This window comes from Pelmatolapia mariae, linkage group LG16_19, assembly GCF_036321145.2.
Source record: "Pelmatolapia mariae isolate MD_Pm_ZW linkage group LG16_19, Pm_UMD_F_2, whole genome shotgun sequence".
NCBI lineage: Eukaryota > Metazoa > Chordata > Actinopteri > Cichliformes > Cichlidae > Pelmatolapia > Pelmatolapia mariae.
Window position 1 is genome coordinate 26593283 of NC_086241.1, and position 18908 is coordinate 26612190.

Genomic DNA, 18908 nt, shown 5'->3' on the forward strand with positions numbered 1-18908 from the left:
AAATAACACAATTAAAGGAAAAGGTGCTACAGACTCAGTTGCTTAGTATTTTTATTTCTTATTTTTAATTTTTTGTAAACAGGCATTATTGGAGACAGCCAAATTTCCGGAAGAGCAACTGGTGAGAGTTTGATGGACGAGGAAGCGATATTTGTTTAGGTTTAGCCTGAAGAACGCACGTACTTTTTTCATCACAAAGTCTGCCTCTTTATAAATAGTTAACATGCCTTTATTTTCCCAAAATCCATTTGACCAAGATGTTGGTAAGTGAATTGTTGTCTCTTTGGCCCTTTGAGTGTGTCACAGCCAGAAGCTAACGATAGGGCCAGTCACACTAGAGGCTAATGCTAGCTTAGCTCAAGTTGTTTATTCGCTAGCGCTACGTGATAAGTTACTTTAGGGCTGCCAATTTTTGTTACAACACCATATACCAATCCTGCTAGCCTTTGCTAGTTTGTACCTGACATGTTGATGTGTTGTCGACCTCTTTTATTAAGTTTGTCGGCCAGTTCATTTGTTAGTATCAGCGATTGCTTTGTAAAAAAAAAAAAAACTTGGTGATTCATATAAACTCACAGGATAACCGCCATTACAAGATCAGCTGATCCCAAATCAACTCAAAATACGTTTATGGTTCTATTATATCTACTTCATCACACAAATACCATTAGTTTAAATCTCCTTTATCCTTTTTTTCTGTTTTCGTTGACGCGTATACTTTGTTGATGCTCGAAAACAGTGAAATCCCCATTGCGGTTCACTTGACGTGTCACTTGGGAGGATTTGGTGTTTTCCTTTGTTTTATGTAGAAACTAAATGAGGTTTACATTTTGGTGTATTGGTTAGACAAAAAAGAAGTGGATTGAAGATGTCTCCGTGGGCTGCAATTGTTAGTGATGCCTGTTTTCAGTATTTGGAGTTGATACGTCATTGGATAGTTAAATGTGAAAATAATATAGTAATGAGTTATTAATGATTACAATTGTTGAAACCTCTTTTTTTCTCTCCGGCTGATGATTAATCAGAAAAGCTTGGTCAAGACTAATTAATCAATCACTCTCTGGCCTTTCGGGTTTGGTTATCTGTCTGCATTCAGATGGGTGTAAAATTAAAAGAAAACTCTGAATGTTTCACCCCAGCATGGAGATAATCCTGCTGATTTAACATATTGTGGCAGTCTTCTGCTGGCATTGTTTGGGTCCGCATGTCCCTTTAGCGAGAACTGGCAGTGAAAACAAATTTAAGTTTTTCACAATAATCGCTGATGTCCTATGACCTTCCTATTCTGATGAATAGTCTCTTCCCACATGACAAACGGGTTATCTATAAGGTATATGAGTTAAATAATATGGACTTCACACTCATGAGCTCCTAACCCAGTTGAACATTTATGGAAGATTTTGGACCAGTGTGTTAAACCTCACTTTCTACCACAACTTTTTAAACATAAAATAAGGGGATATGTATTTTACTTATTTATTTTTTTAAAGGGTGTTGTTTTCCTGTAGTTGAGGTCTCCAGTCTTGGAAAATCCATGCCAAGCCTTTCTAATGACCCAGCACCTTTCTAAGACATTTTATATTGTGTTTTCCTTTAATTTGTCAGCTATCCTATGTGTTTTCCTAGGCTTATCCTATGTAAATTTTCATAGACACTTCCTAGCTGAACAGCTTTATCTGACTGTGCAACACTGTAGTCCTTGTATGACCATACAATAGAGCACTATTGCACTAGAGAGTCATGGGAGTGACACTATGAGTCGGAAACATCATACAAGTAATTTGCTACTAGCATATTATGAAACAATGGCGGGTCACTTTGCATGTCAGAAACACCACCTAACATCAATATTGTAGAGATCAATATAGTTTATGTTGTGATTTTTCTCAGAAGATAATGCAGTTCAGTTGTTAATGAGGCTTTTCTTTTAGCTTGTCAGCTGCTGAACGGGTCACAGGTTAAATACTTAAATATTTACATGGGATTTCTAAGTGTCTTGTCACAATGGGCCATTAGGAAAAGGTTGCACAATAAAAACAGCAACATGTAGTTGGCTTATAGAACTCTTCCACACTCATTTTGAGTTTGATAGGTGACAGTATAACATAAATTAGATGTACAATGTGCCAGTTAAGGGCTTGCGGCTCATTTTTATATTACACCATGCATTTGGCATGTCTTCCCTCATTTTCTTTGGAGATAAGCAGCCACAATGCCATTGGAGTTATTTTCTCACTGGACCATATGCACTAAATCCGCATTTTACATATTTCCAGAGAAGGCAACCAATGAAAACAACACAACAGATGACTGGGCACTTATCATGGACATCTGTGATAAGATTGGAACAACAGCCAATGGGTAAGCTTGAAAGAGCCATCTTCCGTTGAATATTAATGGCACATTTTGATTTGAGCAGCCCAGTGGCCCTGGACACTTAATTTGAAAGTGTTTCATACTTGATGACATCAGCAGTACCCCCAATCCACAGACTGTGTTCCCTTCTGTTGCAGACCAAAGGACAGCTTAAGATCCATTATGAAGAGAGTCAACCACAAAGTGCCTCATGTGGCGATGCAGGCCCTTAACGTGAGTTTGTTGCTTTACTATTTAATTTAATGTATAAAAATGGCATCACAAATAACTGCAAAAGTTTAATAAATCAATAGATTGGGTCAAACACCTCTCTAGTTTTGGGGTTAGAAGTACAGTTTACTGGCATTTGGGCTGCAAACTGTTTACTATTCCCATTTCCTTTAAAAGGATACAGGAAAGTAGACCCTTTTCACGCCAGTATTATTTAAATGAAATGAGGAATGTGAGACCTGTTTGTCTGAGTCATTGTGAGCTAATACTGTCACATGACCTGCTCTATTCTTAGATTTCTGTCTTTAAATTATTGAGATAATTTCAGGCTGTTGTCATCAAATCTCACCTCTGAACTCACCTGCTGTTAAAATGTGCTGTAAATAATGAGTGGCTGTCTTTTTACTGCGATACTTATTTCACTGTCTTGGCTTACAGTTGCTGGGTGCTTGTGTATCAAACTGTGGCAAAATATTCCACCTGGAAATCTGCTCAAGGGAGTTTTCCAGTGAAGTGAAGAGCGTTCTTAACAAGGTATGAAACTTACCTGGTTTGTGTTTCTTTTTTTTCCTTCCTTTTTTTGGGGGGTGGAATCTTATTCAGAGAATTTCTTGCCCGTGTAGTCCTTCAAACTCAGAGGAACTTTAAGTTTAATTTTACAGTTAAAATCTTAACCAATGCCAGACTCCATAGCTGTTTGTTTTCATGTCTTCTTTAGGCACACCCTAAGGTATGTGAAAAGCTAAAGGCTCTGATGGTTGAGTGGGCAGAGGACTTTCTGAAAGATCCACAGTTGAGCCTGATTGGGGCCACCATCAAGTCTCTGAAAGAGGAGGGTGTCAGCTTCCCATCCCCATCCTCACAGGTATATTGACATGATGATTCTGAGAAATTTAACAAAGTAATTTAGAAGTCTTATACAGTCTTTACTTTGTAGCAGCTGCTCCTGAGTTTTTATTTTATAATTCTTTGTGATATTTGATGCCAGTATAACAGATAAACAAAGTGTAAGTATACTGTATTTGCAGCATAAATAAAGGCCTCTTTTTGTAAAGTATTAGATTTTACATAAGCTGATGTTCTGTTAAACAATTTTTCACATCACAATATACCCTCATCTCTTTTACATTGTATTTTTTTAGTGACCACACAATCTACCTTCTTTTTTCAAATAGGTTCTTCTTTTAAGCTAGTAATATACATCCCACATCCAGTAGGGTTCGCTAGGGTGCTGAGGCTGGAATTGTAGCTATGATTTGACCTCAGGCTAGTGTAGTGGTTGTGAAGGTTCAGGCTGGGTGGAGTTTGTCTGTTTTGGAGAGTGTATATATGAGAGGAGCTTAGAGTGGAATTTCCTCTTCACATATTTCACATAATTCTTTGGCGGTTTATGTCATAGAGTCTGACTTGGTAATGGTCAGAGCTGCTTTCTAGTTTCTGTTCTGCTGCTTAATGTGTGTGTGTTTTTTGTTACGCAACAAATCTGTATGTGTCACAGATAAATCTGGACTTTGACATCAGTTTCTCATAAAGCATCTGACATACTTGAAGACTTAAAAACTCAACTAAACTCTAATAAAGCTGCCACTGAGGGGATAACTATTGTAGCCTTCAGTAGAAACATAAATGTGCAACACATCCTTTTCCACACAATTGACAACTGAGAGCATTAAATAATAAACAATGAATGACAGTGATGTGAATTAGGGCTGCGATGATTTAAGTATTTCGTATAATTTTATTAAAAAACTTCTCGGCACACATTCTTTGCTTCGATGGTTGGTTTAAGGCACGGCTCTGTGGCGCACCATTGTTACAATGGAAACGCCATAAGACTACAAGCAGACCTGCAATACAAACCTTTTTAAGGAGCAGCATGTGAATAAAAAGTTTGATATTAAGCGCACGCACACTGATAACACAACAGCAGCAGTGATGATGAGGCTGGCACAGTTTAACGAGGAGCCAGAGTCTGTTTACACCAGGGGTGTCCAAACTTACATAAAACACATACATAAAAATATAGGAGGGGCTGGGCCACTTACTAGAAATTAGGTATATAACCTTAACTTTACTGTATTAAAAATCACTTAAAAGTGGTCAAATGTGTTATATTGTTGAATATAATTAAAGACAAAACTGCCTTCATCACAGTTTTCCATAAATGGATCTTTATTGATTTATTCAGAAAAAGCTTTGGTAGCTCATTCTCAGAACAGCAGCCTCAGATTTCTTCTTAGACAGAAGATTTACAGTACAGAGAAAAAACAATAAAGGGGAAAATGGGACGGGTACATTTCAAGTTTGTTATTTAAGTTATTAGGCTTAGCAAAACATCTATTAACGTTCGTTTGAAACGATTATCACCATTAACAGACTGAACTGGACTTAATAACAGGAGTCCATATAATTTTAGTGAATTATTCTGGTGAGTATCAGCTGCGCTGGGTATGTAAATCGGGCCATCCAGCTGCGGTGCTGATCGCCACTCGTGGCAAAAATCCGGACAAATGTCACTTGACCAAGGAGCAGATCTGCATCAGATGAGATCAGCTGACTTGCGTGTGCGTGCGCTGTGCACAGCGGTGTGTACTCTGTGTGTTAACAAGAAAAACGCATATAAGAAAGCGGTGCGCAAAAGCAGGCTAGTGACAGAATTGATGCGCATTATTGATATTTGAAGCACGTGTACCTGCACATTAACACACGGGTACTGTGGAATACATTTTTACTCACCTAAAGTGCTCGTGCTCTCGTCCACTCCCCTCAAAGAAATTAGCAGCTGTGCGGTGTCTGTGGCATCAGCGCTCTCATCACATGCGATGGAGTAAAAATCAAAAGCACAGCTTTATCAGACAGCTGCAGTTTAATGTTGGCTGACGAGTCTTCAATGCGTCGCACAACTGGATTTCTGGACATGCTGACGTTGTTGAAGTCCTGCACTTTTTCCGGGCACGTTATTTCGGTGACTTTAACGAGGCAGTGTTTTATGAGGTCTCCATCTGAAAAAGGCTCGCCATGTCTTGCGATGAGTTGGGCGACCTCATAGCTGCTATTGGAGCCTTTTCCTGGACAATTTGAGCACCAAAAAAAATACTGTTGCTGACCTCGCAGGAGAGCTAGCATTTGCTTTACTTTCTGCTCTCGCTCAGCACCAGTGTAGGATGCATAGGCCTGATGTTTGGTTTCATAATAACTCTTTCATAACTGCCACAGTTTCAGTGCAAATCAAACAGACACACTTCCCCTTGAATTCTTTGCAGAAATATTCACTCTCCCACCTTGTCTGAAATTTTCTGCATTCACTTTCTACCTTTCGCTTCTTTGGTTCTGCCATGTTTAGTAACTTGCGGGTACACTTCTTCTGTGATTGTCCTTTTTGGTGGAGCAACTGCCTTGATCAACAGCAGCTCCCCCTGGTGTTAAAACTAAGAAGTGCAATACACTCAAGCAAAAGTTGAAGTGCGGGCCATATTCTATTCAATTTATAAAATTACTTGCGGGCCAATTAAAACTGGACCGCGGGCCGCAATTGGCCCGCGGGCCGGACTTTGGACATGCCTGGTTTACACACTGCGACGAGCAAATGCAGTTGAACTGTTAACTTAGTCTGAAACATGTTTAAATTATACAGCTTGCTGAGCAGCCGTCCCATTTTACAGGGGTGAGTCTAAAGGGGGACATGAGGTGTACTAAACCATGTTTATTTATTAAGATTTTCATAAAATTGAGATTGAAAGTGAAATGATATAAAATACTGTCTCAATTAAATTGCGTTAATATTTAAAAAAAAATATATATAAAAATTACATCTTTTTTTTCACAAGTCAATAAAAATATACATGGCCCAGTAAAACTCTGAGCCACTGACCTGAGGTTTGTTAGGTTGGACAGTGAATTATTGTTAATATTAATTAACGTCTACACCATCATAACGTCTTGTTTTCAGCAGCACAAAAACTGTGCAACAAAGCAGAGGGCAAACATCAGAATGCTGATATGCTCACTTCTCTTCATAGAAGCCACCACATTCTCCTTTAAAGGCTTACAGACACAAACTCTCATTCACTGCACACTTAAACAAGCAGAAACACATGTACAAAAACTCATAAAGCCTTTGAGGAAGACAGAGTAAAGGTAAATGTTATGGCTTTGACTCTACTTGAGATTATTTAGATATATCTTTGCATTTAGGAAAATGTTTTCTTTAAAAAATAAAATTGAGTATGACACACAGTTTGTTTGTTTGTTTTTTTGTTTTTTGACAAATGAAACGGATCATGGACGAAACATACTAAAATAGTTGATAGCTGCACCCCTAATATCAGTAGTCTAAAATCCCTTAGATTTTATTTGCTTTCTCATCCTGGCTTTGTTATCACTGGCTGTGCTCCATTTGGCTCTGATGATGGTGTGCTGCATTTCCTTTTGTGGGATAGGCTGGCAAATGTGCCTCAGTGGAGAGCAGGTGGCTCATGTGGCAGCAGGTATGACATTTAATCTCTGTCAGCTAAGGGGAAAAAAGCAGCAGGCAGCGTGACTCAAGCTGTGGCAGCGTTTACCTGTTTATTTGTTTATTTATTTACTTATTGTCAGTTTGGATTTGGCCGCACAAACTCAAGCTGTAATAAACCGGTTTTCATTTTTCCCGTTTCTATTGTTTAGCTTCTGGACACAAATAATTAACGAGACTGCTCTTGGGAGTATTTGTGTCTAAAGGCTAGAGACACATTTCTGAACAAAATGTGATACCCAGCATGAACTCCAGGTGGCACAGTGTTTTAGAAAACATTTTGTTTTTTCATTTAAAGTCTTTGTGCTTCATTCTTCCTCAGGTGCACTTATTCTGCACTCTGATCTGACCTTGTCTTTCTATACTGACCACAGGGTTCCAGCACAAAGGCCAACTCATCTACTGCGAGCAAACCAATGGATGATGACGATCTCGCCAAAGGTAAAGTTAGACGCCGTCATTCAGTTTATTAACACTAGTGTATTCCATTCATTTTTTAAAGTCCACAAGCTCTACACAGATTTCATATAAAGTAATCTGATAAAAATACATGTGAAAACCTTTAAATTGATTCTCCGTGGCTGAAAATGTGATTGAAGCACCTGCCTTAGAGCCATTTGCATTTTGAAAATTAAATGAATCTGGCATGTGTGCCAAGTCTGTCTGTGCTATATATACCCTTTCTTCATTTCCACTTCTCTTATTTATTTTTTTCAGCTATCGAGCTGTCCTTACAGGAGCAGAAGCAGCAGGCAGAGACACGCCCCATGACCATGACCTCTGACCCTCCAAATTATACTAATGGCGGTGGGGGGCAGGAGGCACGGAAGGTGCGTGCGCTGTATGACTTTGAAGCAGCTGAAGACAACGAGCTGACCTTCAAAGCTGGAGAACTTATTCTAGTGTTGGATGACAGGTAATATTTTATAACACTTCCTGTCATAAATCAGCTCCCAACTAATAGATAGCACCGTTTTACCGACATTGAATGAAGATCTGGATGTGCAAAAATGAGTTTACTGCAGATGAGATGAACGTGAAAAGTTGTTTACGTAGCTAAATATGAAAATGTTCACTCTCCAGAGAAGGGGACAGGTCTGTCAGGTTAGAGGGCGCATTCAGCCATTAGCTTTGATCTGTACTTTACCACTGAAAGTCCCAGAGTATGCACGACCTTTAAGATCAGACAGTCATGTTGCTATATCATCATGGATGTTGAATATAAATACCATCCCTGCCTTGTAATTTCAGTATAACCAAAAATTGATGTAATGTCTAAATAAAATATAAAAAATAATATATAAATGAAATGATCTGATGTCAAAAACTAACCTTTGATAAGTTATTATGACATGGCGGTAACCACTCCTCCATGCTCATTAATTGTTTTGAAACAGAAATTTAATCAGTTTGGTTCAAAGTACATGCAGTGCAATAGTAACATCTGTCAGTGATAATAATGTTACAGGGTTTGTTTGCCTGTTGGAGAGTCATCCAGAAGTATGAATATTTTTAATATGAGATATTATTTTTAGGACTTAAATGATCTGTAAACTCTGTTCTGCAAGTAAAACTAGGCAAACGTCAAAATACTTTTTCATACCAAGACCTCTGAAAACTCACCATAACCGCCTTTTCTAGAGCTGCCAAAGACCACATCAGGGCGAGAATTTTTAGACTTCTTGTTGTAATGGTTCTGACTGGTATGAAGCTTAGCCAGGCTCTAAGTATGGCTTTCTCTCAGTTGCTCCTTGACTTTGGTTTTATGTTTCCGTTTACAGTGATCCAAACTGGTGGAAAGGAGAGAACCACAGAGGAGTTGGGCTTTTCCCCTCCAACTTTGTCACAACCAATCTGAATGCAGAGCCAGAGCCAGGTTGGTAGCTTCTTAAGGACAGACTCTTGTTTGTACCTCCTGTTGAGCATATTGGTTTTATTTCTAATCAAATTATTTCTAGAGCTGCTTATGTAATTGAACCTTTTCTTTCATAGTTGCTTATGTTGATAACGCGGCGACTCCAGAAGAGACAAGCCTGGAAACCAAAATAGAGCCTGAGCCCGTCTTCATTGATGAGGTAGCACTTTTCCTCAGTGACTCTTCATTTGCAAATCCATCTCTCAGTTATTTTACCAACACGTATCTGCTCACGTCTTTCTGCAGACGAAGATGGACCGAACGCTGGCACTGCTGCAGAATACAGATCCTGCAGATTCCACTCCTGACTCCCTAGAGCTGATCCAGCTGGAGGGTAAAAACTTTAATGCCACTCTAAATCTAGTCAAACTGTCGCTGTCAGCTGCAGTCAGTGTGAGCCGTGCTTTTGCTTTCTAACCTCATTTCTCCTTTTCTCTCCGTGGATGTAAACAGGTGCATGTGCACAGATGAACCCACTGATTGATGAGAAGCTGCAGGAGATTGACAGGTAATGTGTTAATTATATAACATTTCTCTATTATTCATCAGATTGATCATAATCACGATATGCACAGCAAATACAAAAGGTTCTTCATCTAGTACTTGGGACTAATGTTTGTTTGTGTGTGTTGCAGGAATCACTCAGAGTTATCAGAGTTGAATGTGAAGGTTTTGGAGGCACTGGAGCTTTACAACAAGCTCATGAATGAGGCTCCATACTACTCGGCCTACTCCAAGATGCAGTCACAGTATCCTCCGGCCAACTCTGCTGTGGGCATGCAGGTCAGAATAGTCTTACATGCCTCTGATTGCTAAGAGTGACTCTCAGTCGTAAATGACGTCGAAGCTGAAACCTTGCATACATCCATGATGTTTAGATAGCAAGCCGAATAGAAAAAAGAAATAATGGGGGTTGGCAAAATATTGTTTGTGTATGTAAACATATGGCGAATCAGCAGAACGCAGAGCTAAATCATACATGTTTTAAGGATGTCTCTAACATGTCTCATTTACGCATGTTTTGCCTCTAAACTAGTTACTAATCTTAGACTGGTCCTGATGGCTTGATATTCAGTCAACATTTTTTTTTCTTCCCTGGAGAGCATCACAGGCTGCCGGAGCTTTCTCAGCAGATGCTGTTTTCTTGGTGGTGATTAATGTCACAGTCTTTCCCTGGAGATTTAGAAAACTGTCCACTTCGCATAGCAGGCCCACACTAGAGCTCCATGCAACTTATTATTTTCCTTTTTCCAACTGTCAGGATTTTATTGCACCTGCAGTAACGGGGACTTGGTTAAAAACGAGGATTTAAAATGACAAAAAATTCTGAAACTGTTAATAATTTAAAACAAGTGTTATAATTGACTGGAATACTTTTTTGCTGGAGGTCAAACATTGTTTGGTGGCAATGCCAATTTTTGATAATATGTTTAAATATTATATTAACTTTTCGAGGAAGTTGAAGAAAATTATCTTAGTGGTTTGAAGAATAACTGGACCTTTACAGTGTTTTATAATATTATAAGTAATAGTTTATTTAAGAAGTCTGACATTTTGGAAAGCCTACTTGTTATTATTAAGATTTTTATCAGCATCATTTCTGTATGCTGAATAAAGACTGAAAACAGCTGATCTTCTATCTGAAGATTATATAAATATTCCTGTTATATGGTTTTTATTATTTTTAGTCTGAACAAAGCAACACAGAAAAGAGTACAAACTACATGCTGTTCATATTTATAGGAGAACTTTATTTGGACTCATGTTTGAATTTACTCGACTTTTTCCCCAACTCTGTTTTCAAATATTTTTTAATTTGTAATTGTATAACTGTTTTTTATATTATTGGTATTTGTTCTTTGAATATCTCTGTTGGTACACTTTTCTCTAGAGGCTGGCTATTTGTGTAACATAGCTCACCAGATCTCATTATTTGGGGCAGCTGCTGGTGACCTGCTACTGACTGAGGATGTTTGTAGCATCTCAGACAATGAAGGTTGTAGTTTCTGAATGTAGCAGTCTCCAACTAGAGCTTAAAGGGTGGTGAAACTGAAAATAGCTTCATTATATGTCTTGAATAAATTCAAAAGATAAGGAAATTGTCATCATAGAGATTTGCATTATTACAATTCTTGACCAGTTCTCTTCTTCTTGAACTGTTCATTTGTAATTTGTTCAGATTGCTAGGTACAGATTTCCCATAAACACGCTGCTATAGGTTTCAGTTGGAGCAAAAACAACTTAGTGTCAGTTTATATAGCATTATGGTGTGTGTGTGTGTGTGTGGGGGGGGGGGGGGGGGGGGGCATGGTGGTGGGTTTCAGGTGTTATATTTTTAAACAAAATGCAACCAGAGCAATAAGAATGTGTTACAAGACTGCTTTGTACCCATCACCCTAACACTACTAACTGTATAGTAAACATATTGAGAGAGAGCTAGCTGTTTATTAAAAAAATGCTGCCCATATTAACCATGTGCTATTTATACTAAATAGGCAAAGGGAGAACTGTTAGCACTGTGACAGTCAGGAGGTGGCCAGTGCAAATGAGTTACCAAGTGACACAAGATAAGACTGGAAAATATAATTTACATGTAGATATGAATGCATTGTGAGTAACCCTTCTCCTAATTTACCTTCCTCATATCTGGTGGCTTAGATTAGGACAAATTTATAAACTGTTAAATATTCACTAATAAATACTACAAACAGCAGTATGCTGTATGCTACAACTATGCATGCCGGCAGCTGCAGCATAGGTGTAGTAACAGGTCAGTATAAACGCCCAAACAAACCGAGCAGGTCAGTTGCAGTCATCGATAGCAGCACCTGCTGGGAGTGGTCAACCAGTTTTTCTGGCTCTGTTCTATATTTACTGGAAAATAAGTTCACTGCTGAACTCTATTACATCCTTTCAGTGCATTCACTTATCAGCACGCTCCTCTCCTGGTCTTCTCAGGGCTACCTTGGACCAGCGGCACCCCCTTATCTTCCTCCATCCATGCCTCAGATCCCCTCTGCACAGCCCTACAATCTGCCCAGCGACCAGCCTGGACCTCTACACTCACTACCCCCAAATGTCTCAGCTCCACCCAACACCTTACCCAACAGCCAAACTGCTCAGCCGCCCTACATGACGTAAGAATAACACCTCCACCCCTTTAAAAAGGACGTTGAAAGTCGAGTACAATCTCAGACAGATTTTTAATCACTTGATGTGTCTCCAAATCACCAGAAACATTTTAATTTGTACATCATAATGAACAGTGTCATTGTCACTGACATAGCCGTCACATCACAAGGGAAAATAACAAAAACTTGTGATATGCTTTTCTTCTCTCATAAATATACAGCGGTGTGAAAAAGTGTTTGCCCTCTTCCTGATTTCCTTTTTCTTGTATGTTTGTCACACTTAAATGTTTCAGATCATCAAACAAATTTAAATTTAAACAAAGATAACATAAGTCAGACCTTCCCAAAGTGTGGGGCCCGCCCCCTAGGGGGGGCGCAGAGCCATTGCAGGGGGGGCGCGGTATGAAAAGCGGAAATAAAAACAAAACAAAAAAAAACAACGCTTGGACACTGCTAGCACAGGGCACCCACACAAACGCAAAGCAGGAGATGAAGCATCGCTGAATATGTTTCCAAACCAACTTCATTCTAAGCCAAAGACTAGAAAATATGGTGAAGCATATCTGCCCTTTGGTTTCACCTGCACAAGTGCCGAGGTAGGTCTCCCCTGCATAATTGGTAAATCACGGACAAACAGTATCCCACAATCTTGATTTTTAGTTTACAAACACTTGTTGTAATGACTAACTACTCCTGAAATTTTGGAGATGTTAGCTCTTTATACAGTAAAGTTACAGCGGGATACAAATAACATCAGGCTGATCCTGCCACGATTTGTTCCCCCGGTTCAAATCACGGACAAACAGTATCCCACAGCTGTTTATGTTTTTAAACCCATTTTGCACAGAGAGGCATTTTTTGAAAAATGTATTGATAGCAATGTTGAATATTATTACACAGGAAAAAAACAACTACATATAAAATAATCACACCGTGACGCCTCTGCCTTTCTAAATGGAGGGACAGTATCTGCGTGTGTATATGTAAGCGTGTAAAACCTGAAGATAGTCAGATTAACAGTATTTTGTCTCTATCTGCCATTCTGCAGTTCATCTCATGTAAACAATAACATGGCGCACAGCGTGATGTGAAAAAAGGCACATACCTTTAACGTTGCGTGACGAACTCTGTATTCCTCGTCCACACGTAAACGCAAAAAAGGAGTTATAAAAAAAGTCTCCGTTTTCGGTGATTCGAAACGCCGTTTACGTGTGGCTGAAACAGCTGCGTTTTCAAAAATACCCGTGTAGGTGTGGACGTAGCATAAAAGAGTTAGTAGTTTATTTTCTTACTACCTGTAATTTATTGCAGATTACTTGTATTTGCTTAATTGTTTACTAAATGTTTGAGGTGTGAAATAAACCGCAATGGAGCAAAATATGGCTGTGTGTGGTTGGAGGATGTGTTTGTGCATGCGCGTGTGAGAAAGGGGGGGGGGGGGGGGGGGCGCGAACATTTTCTTGTAAAACAAAGGGGGGCCCAGCAAAAAAAGTTTGGGAACCACTGACATAAGTAAACACAATGGAGTTTCTAAATGACGGTGTTTCTTATTAAGGGGGGAACAAAAACAAAGTCATGATGACCTTGTGTGAAAAAGTGATTGCCCCCTAATCCTAATAACTGGTTGGGCCACCCTTAGCGGTTTTACAGCCCCGTGGAGACATTTTAGCCCATTCATGTTTGCGGAATTGTTGTAATTCAGCATGAACCACCTTTTTGAGATGCTGTGGCATGACCTCAATCAGATTCACGTGAGAACTTAAATCCTGACCTAAATCCAAGTCTTTATTTTGTTTTCGTAAGCCATGCAGAGGTGGGCTTGCTGGTTTGGTTTGGGTCATTGTCCTGCTGCAGAACCCAAGTGAGCTTCAGCCTGAGATCACAAACCGATGGCTGAACATTCTCTTCAGGGTGTTTTTCTAGTCTTCCAGGTCCTGAGGCACTAAACAGCCCCAGACCATGACACTACCACCTCCATATTTTACTGTATGATGTTCCTTTTCTGAAATGCTGTATTACTTTCACGCCAGATGTAACGGGACACGCACAGCTTCCAAAAAGTTCATCTTTTGGCTCGCCAGTCAACGGAGTATTTTACTAGAAGTCTTGGGGATCATCAAGATCCCCAAGACTTTATCTTTTCTGTCAAAACTGAGACGAGCCTTTAGGTTCCTTTGGCTCAGCAGTGCTTTGCAGGCCATTTTTGCCCAGTCTCTTTCTTATGGCGAAGTCATGAACTTGCAGGCATGCAGTTCTTTGGATGTTGTTCAGGGGTCTACTATGATCTCTTGGGTGAGTCGTCACTGCGCTCTTGAGGTAATTTTGGTCAGCCAGTGACTCCTGGGAAGTTTCACCGCTGTTCCATGTTTTTGCAATTTGTGGATAATGACTCTCAATGTGGTTCGCTGGAGTCCCACAGCTTTAGATTTGTCTCTGTAACCTTTTCTAGGCTGAGATTATTTTTTTCTTATTGGATCGTGGCATGATGTCTAGCTTATGAGGATCTTTTGGTCTACTCCGCTTTGATTGGGCAGGTCCTGTTTAAGTGATTTCTTGATTGAGAACAGGTGTAGCAGCAATCAGCCCTGGGTGTTCATAAACACTTTCATTTAGAAACTGCATTTTGTGTTTACTTGTGTTATCTTTATCTAATATTTAAATTTGTTTGATGATCTGAAACATTTAAGTGTGACAAATACACAAAAAAATGGGAAATCAGAAAGAGGAAAAACACTTTTTCACACCAATGTACTGTTACTATGGAAACACTCATTTAGAAAACCGAATTTGATCACTACTAACAAGATAATATCACCTACCAATCATATTTCTCTAGAAGATGTATTGAAATGATAGATTCATGAATTTGTTGACCTAAATGTCACTTGTGGATTTATTTCACAGCAGTGGTGTGAACGCTCAGTACATGAGCCAAGCCACAGGAGCTCCTTACCCACCTCAGGCGGGCATGACCATGGATATGTCAGCCTACCACAACTCCAGCATGCCTCCTGTGTCCTATCCTGTAGCAGCTCCCCCTCACCAGGCTCCTCAGCAGCAGGCAGCATATTATCAGCAGCCTCTTCTGTAAAACTAACACAGGGTAGACCTGAGAAGATACACACTTCAGATATTTCAGTTGCTAGCTGTGTGTTCATTTGGTTTACCTAGCACGCATGTGTGTGTCAGGTTATTGCTTTAGGAAAATTCCTTTGGCTTTTTTTTTGTTTTGTATTGTTTTTTTGTGCCTATCAAGCTGAACAGGACACCCTCTGGAAAGCTGAAATAACTGATGTGTGTATGCAACGCAGGTCTGCTATGCATCCAAGTCAGGACTCGGCTACTGTATGTGAGGCTTAACACGGCACCGAGAGTTTTCTCTTAGTCTCCTCGTTTTTCATGGGTGACTCAAAGCAACGCTGGTTTTCTCAAACATCATCAGTCAGTGCAAAGAAGAGTTGGTTTTGCTGTACAGGACCATGCAACAAGCGGTCATTGTCTAATTTGTTTAGGAAATTAGCATATTACAAATATTACATCAACACCATGCTGTTTCTGAATTGAACTGCGAGTCTTCTTATTGGTTAAAGAGGATTAGACCACACTAGCCTAGATGAGATAAAATGTTATTTTCTTCTTTGTTTATGATCTGTTCACACAACCTTGTCTGCAGACGCAGCATTTTGGCAGCCCTTACAGCCTAATACATTGACGGTGCGATAACGTGCTCAAGTTGGAATAAAATCGAGTAAAATATTCCTTGTAGCTCTGAGAGTAAAATGCAAGCAGCTTCCAAGTCTTGTGCACAAGTGTGGCTATCAAAATCTCTTTCCTGAGATGGATCGCTGAGAAAGCCAACAAAAAAATTAAACAGCCTGCAAGCATGTAGAGTAAATGTGAATAAAAACACAATCATATGTTGTAATGTAGGCAAGGAAAATGGAACAGTTACTGGTTTGTTTGTTTTTCTTGTTTAAGTCTGCAAGTGGATTCATATGAAGGTATGAGCCGTTTATCCTGATCATCATCTTGATTGCAACACTCAGCTGATGTAGTTTATTTATCTGCAAAGACTGAATTCGTGAGTTCCAGCTCAGGTGCTCTCTTCAGCACAAACATGTGCAGGTACTTAAAAGGCCAGATCTCAGTCCTCATCACCAGCCACCAACGCTGTAGCTGATCAGTGTCTCTAACAGAATTTAGAAGTGCAAACTCTATTTTTCAATTGTCAGATACCTATGTTAACATTGTAAATAATTCAGAAATGACGTTCCCATAGACTCTTTGCCTTGTGCATTCTATGGTTACATTTGACATATTTAATTATGTGTATGTGTGTGTGCACATTTGTTTTTTCTCCATGTTTGTGTGTGTTTGAATACTTTCCCAAAAAGAGGTTCGTTGTCAATGTAAAGCGACACTGATTTTCTAAGGTTTGGGTGAATGGATAATAGATAAACGTCTGAATGGGTTTGGTAGTCTGGTAAAATGCTGCATCTCTTCATGGTTCTAACATCATTCTGTCTCTTCTATGTTTTATGCAAATCCACAGTACATTCTTTAATGTTTATGTACTAAAACTTCATAATTGTCATCAGCATTGCCTGTACTTTGATTTATATATATATATATATATGTGGAGACATGAAAAAAGTGGGTAATTATTTTTACTTGGCTTCTGCTTTTGCTTTTATTTTCTTGGCAAAATGTAAACAGCAAAATTTAAATACACAAAAAAATCTTTAGTCAAACTGAAGAAATAGACGTTTTTCCCTCCACTTAAATTAAGAGCTCTCATACAGTCTTTTGGGCTGCTGCAGTAACTCCACACTTCTAACTTTAGCCAGAACTCAATTTCTGTTAAGCACCCCTAATGTTAAAGGCAGTGTATATTAGATGTAAAATATCTGGATTTGTCAGTGACTTTGGCATTGCACCTTAGCTTTGTAAACATTTTATTTTACCACTGAATGCCTTGTTCTTCTGTAGAAATCAAACACAACGTTGGGAAGCGACTTCTGTCTCTGAATCCTCTGGACGTGTATAATTGTTTATATTTGAAATATCCCAGGAAACGTTGTGTCATCCAGGATTTTAAAACTGCTTTTGTAACAGAGCAAACTGTATAATATTCTTCAATAAATATTCTTTGAAATAAGAGAAACGGCGTGTGTGGAAGTTGATTTTGTTCTTTTAGCGCTGATTCCTCTGAAGCTGTTGAAGTAATTACATTTGTACAATTAAGAGAAGGGTGATTAAAATAGAAACTGTCCACCTACAGTAATTAGCCTCTGCTATTCCCTGCACAGATCCCCATCTGCATGAGACGTACAATCCAATAATATGCTCTACCCAGAAGACATGATTTATTAATTGCGCTTGGCCTTTTTATAGCTTCTACTTTTTATCTTTCTATTGGATACAAGGGACAAAACATGTCCGCCAGATAAAACCCAATTTTGGGGTTAAAGATATGCATACAAATGTTAACCCAACTGACTAAAAGACAAACCAAGGCAATGTTTATACAACAAAACTATGATTTTGCATTTTTTATACATATATATTTGCTTTAAATGGTACAATACATTACCAGTACCTTAAAAATCCATTGTCCAGAAGCAGGTGTGATAATATTAAAATACAGAAAAAATATTAAAAGTAATGTAAAATTAAACATCATGGCTCTCGTCACTAAGTATTTAAGTCAATACCTTATATAATATCAAAATATACAATTGAAAATTTATTTTTACATATTTTTTAAGTGATTAAAATCGTGTCCAGAGTTTTTGTCAAAACCATCAGATTTTTTTAAAAGTACAAAAAAATCTGCAATTATTGTGGGTAGCTTACACTCTGAGGACCCCTTTACCACTTCCTGTTTGATACACATGCCATGAGGTCACTGCTGTGATAAAAAAAAAAAAAAATTTAGTTTATGGCCTACCTTTCTGACAAAACTCTGTCACAACCATAGTGCGTCAACACGTTACGTTGAAACCAAGCACACCATTGTTTTTCTTGTGACATTACCAATATGTTTGATGTGTCACATGGCCCTCTTCCTATTGAAAAAACAAAAGTTGTATCCAAGATGGCCAACTTCTAAATGGCCACCATGGTCACCACCCATCTTGAGGAGTTTGCCCCCTCACATATACTATGTGCCACAAACAGGACTTTAATATCACCAACCATTCCCATGTTATTACGGTGTATCCATATAAATGGCCCACCCTGTACTTTAGGAATCAAGGAGTAGTAGGTAGCTACTTGCTGGTGAACTATTAAGATGTAGAACTTGACATGTGCAAAAACAAAATTGTTATGATGTGTCTTGTGATATTACATAAGTTGTTAAGGTTTAATGGTCATTTTGAAAGAAATAATATCTTGTTTTCTACTAGTGTGTCACCACAGTCAGATTTGTGTCACCACCGTCAGCACCTTGTCAACTCCATAATATGGAGTTTTTGTTTATTTTTCTCTTTTGAAGAACCATATATTTTCCTCCCTCATGATCTTCCAATAAAAATACATAATTTTCTCAATAAATGTGTAATTTGCATGCTGCTAAATATGATTGTTTCTTATAGAGATTAAATACAAGCTTCTGAAAATATGTATGACTGTAACTCTAATAATAAAAAGCCAAAACAATCTTACTTTTAAACGTGGTATAATTAGTTTGAAAACATATGTGCATAAACAGTAGAACAGAGAAGCTGCTAATGGTCAAAATAGCTGAAACAACTTAATT

At 38.7% G+C, this 18908-nt stretch overlaps 1 protein-coding gene across 2 annotated transcripts; it reads left to right on the forward strand.

Moving 5' to 3' along the window:
* Window positions 1–104: 104 nt before the first annotated feature.
* Window positions 105–17280, forward strand: stam2 (signal transducing adaptor molecule (SH3 domain and ITAM motif) 2). Of its 2 annotated transcripts, none has more exons than XM_063498955.1 (14): window positions 105–263; window positions 2277–2361; window positions 2514–2589; window positions 3025–3120; window positions 3305–3451; window positions 7474–7540; window positions 7817–8015; window positions 8881–8975; window positions 9092–9174; window positions 9261–9348; window positions 9468–9522; window positions 9650–9797; window positions 11973–12151; window positions 15050–17280. In XM_063498955.1, exons 1-14 carry the CDS (start codon window positions 224–226, stop codon window positions 15234–15236), a joined length of 1545 nt encoding a protein of 514 aa, XP_063355025.1. In that variant the 5' UTR covers window positions 105–223; the 3' UTR covers window positions 15237–17280. The 2 variants fall into 2 exon arrangements, with proteins under 2 accessions (XP_063355025.1, XP_063355026.1); XM_063498956.1 differs by having other exon boundaries at window positions 15053–17280.
* Window positions 17281–18908: the final 1628 nt, after the last annotated feature.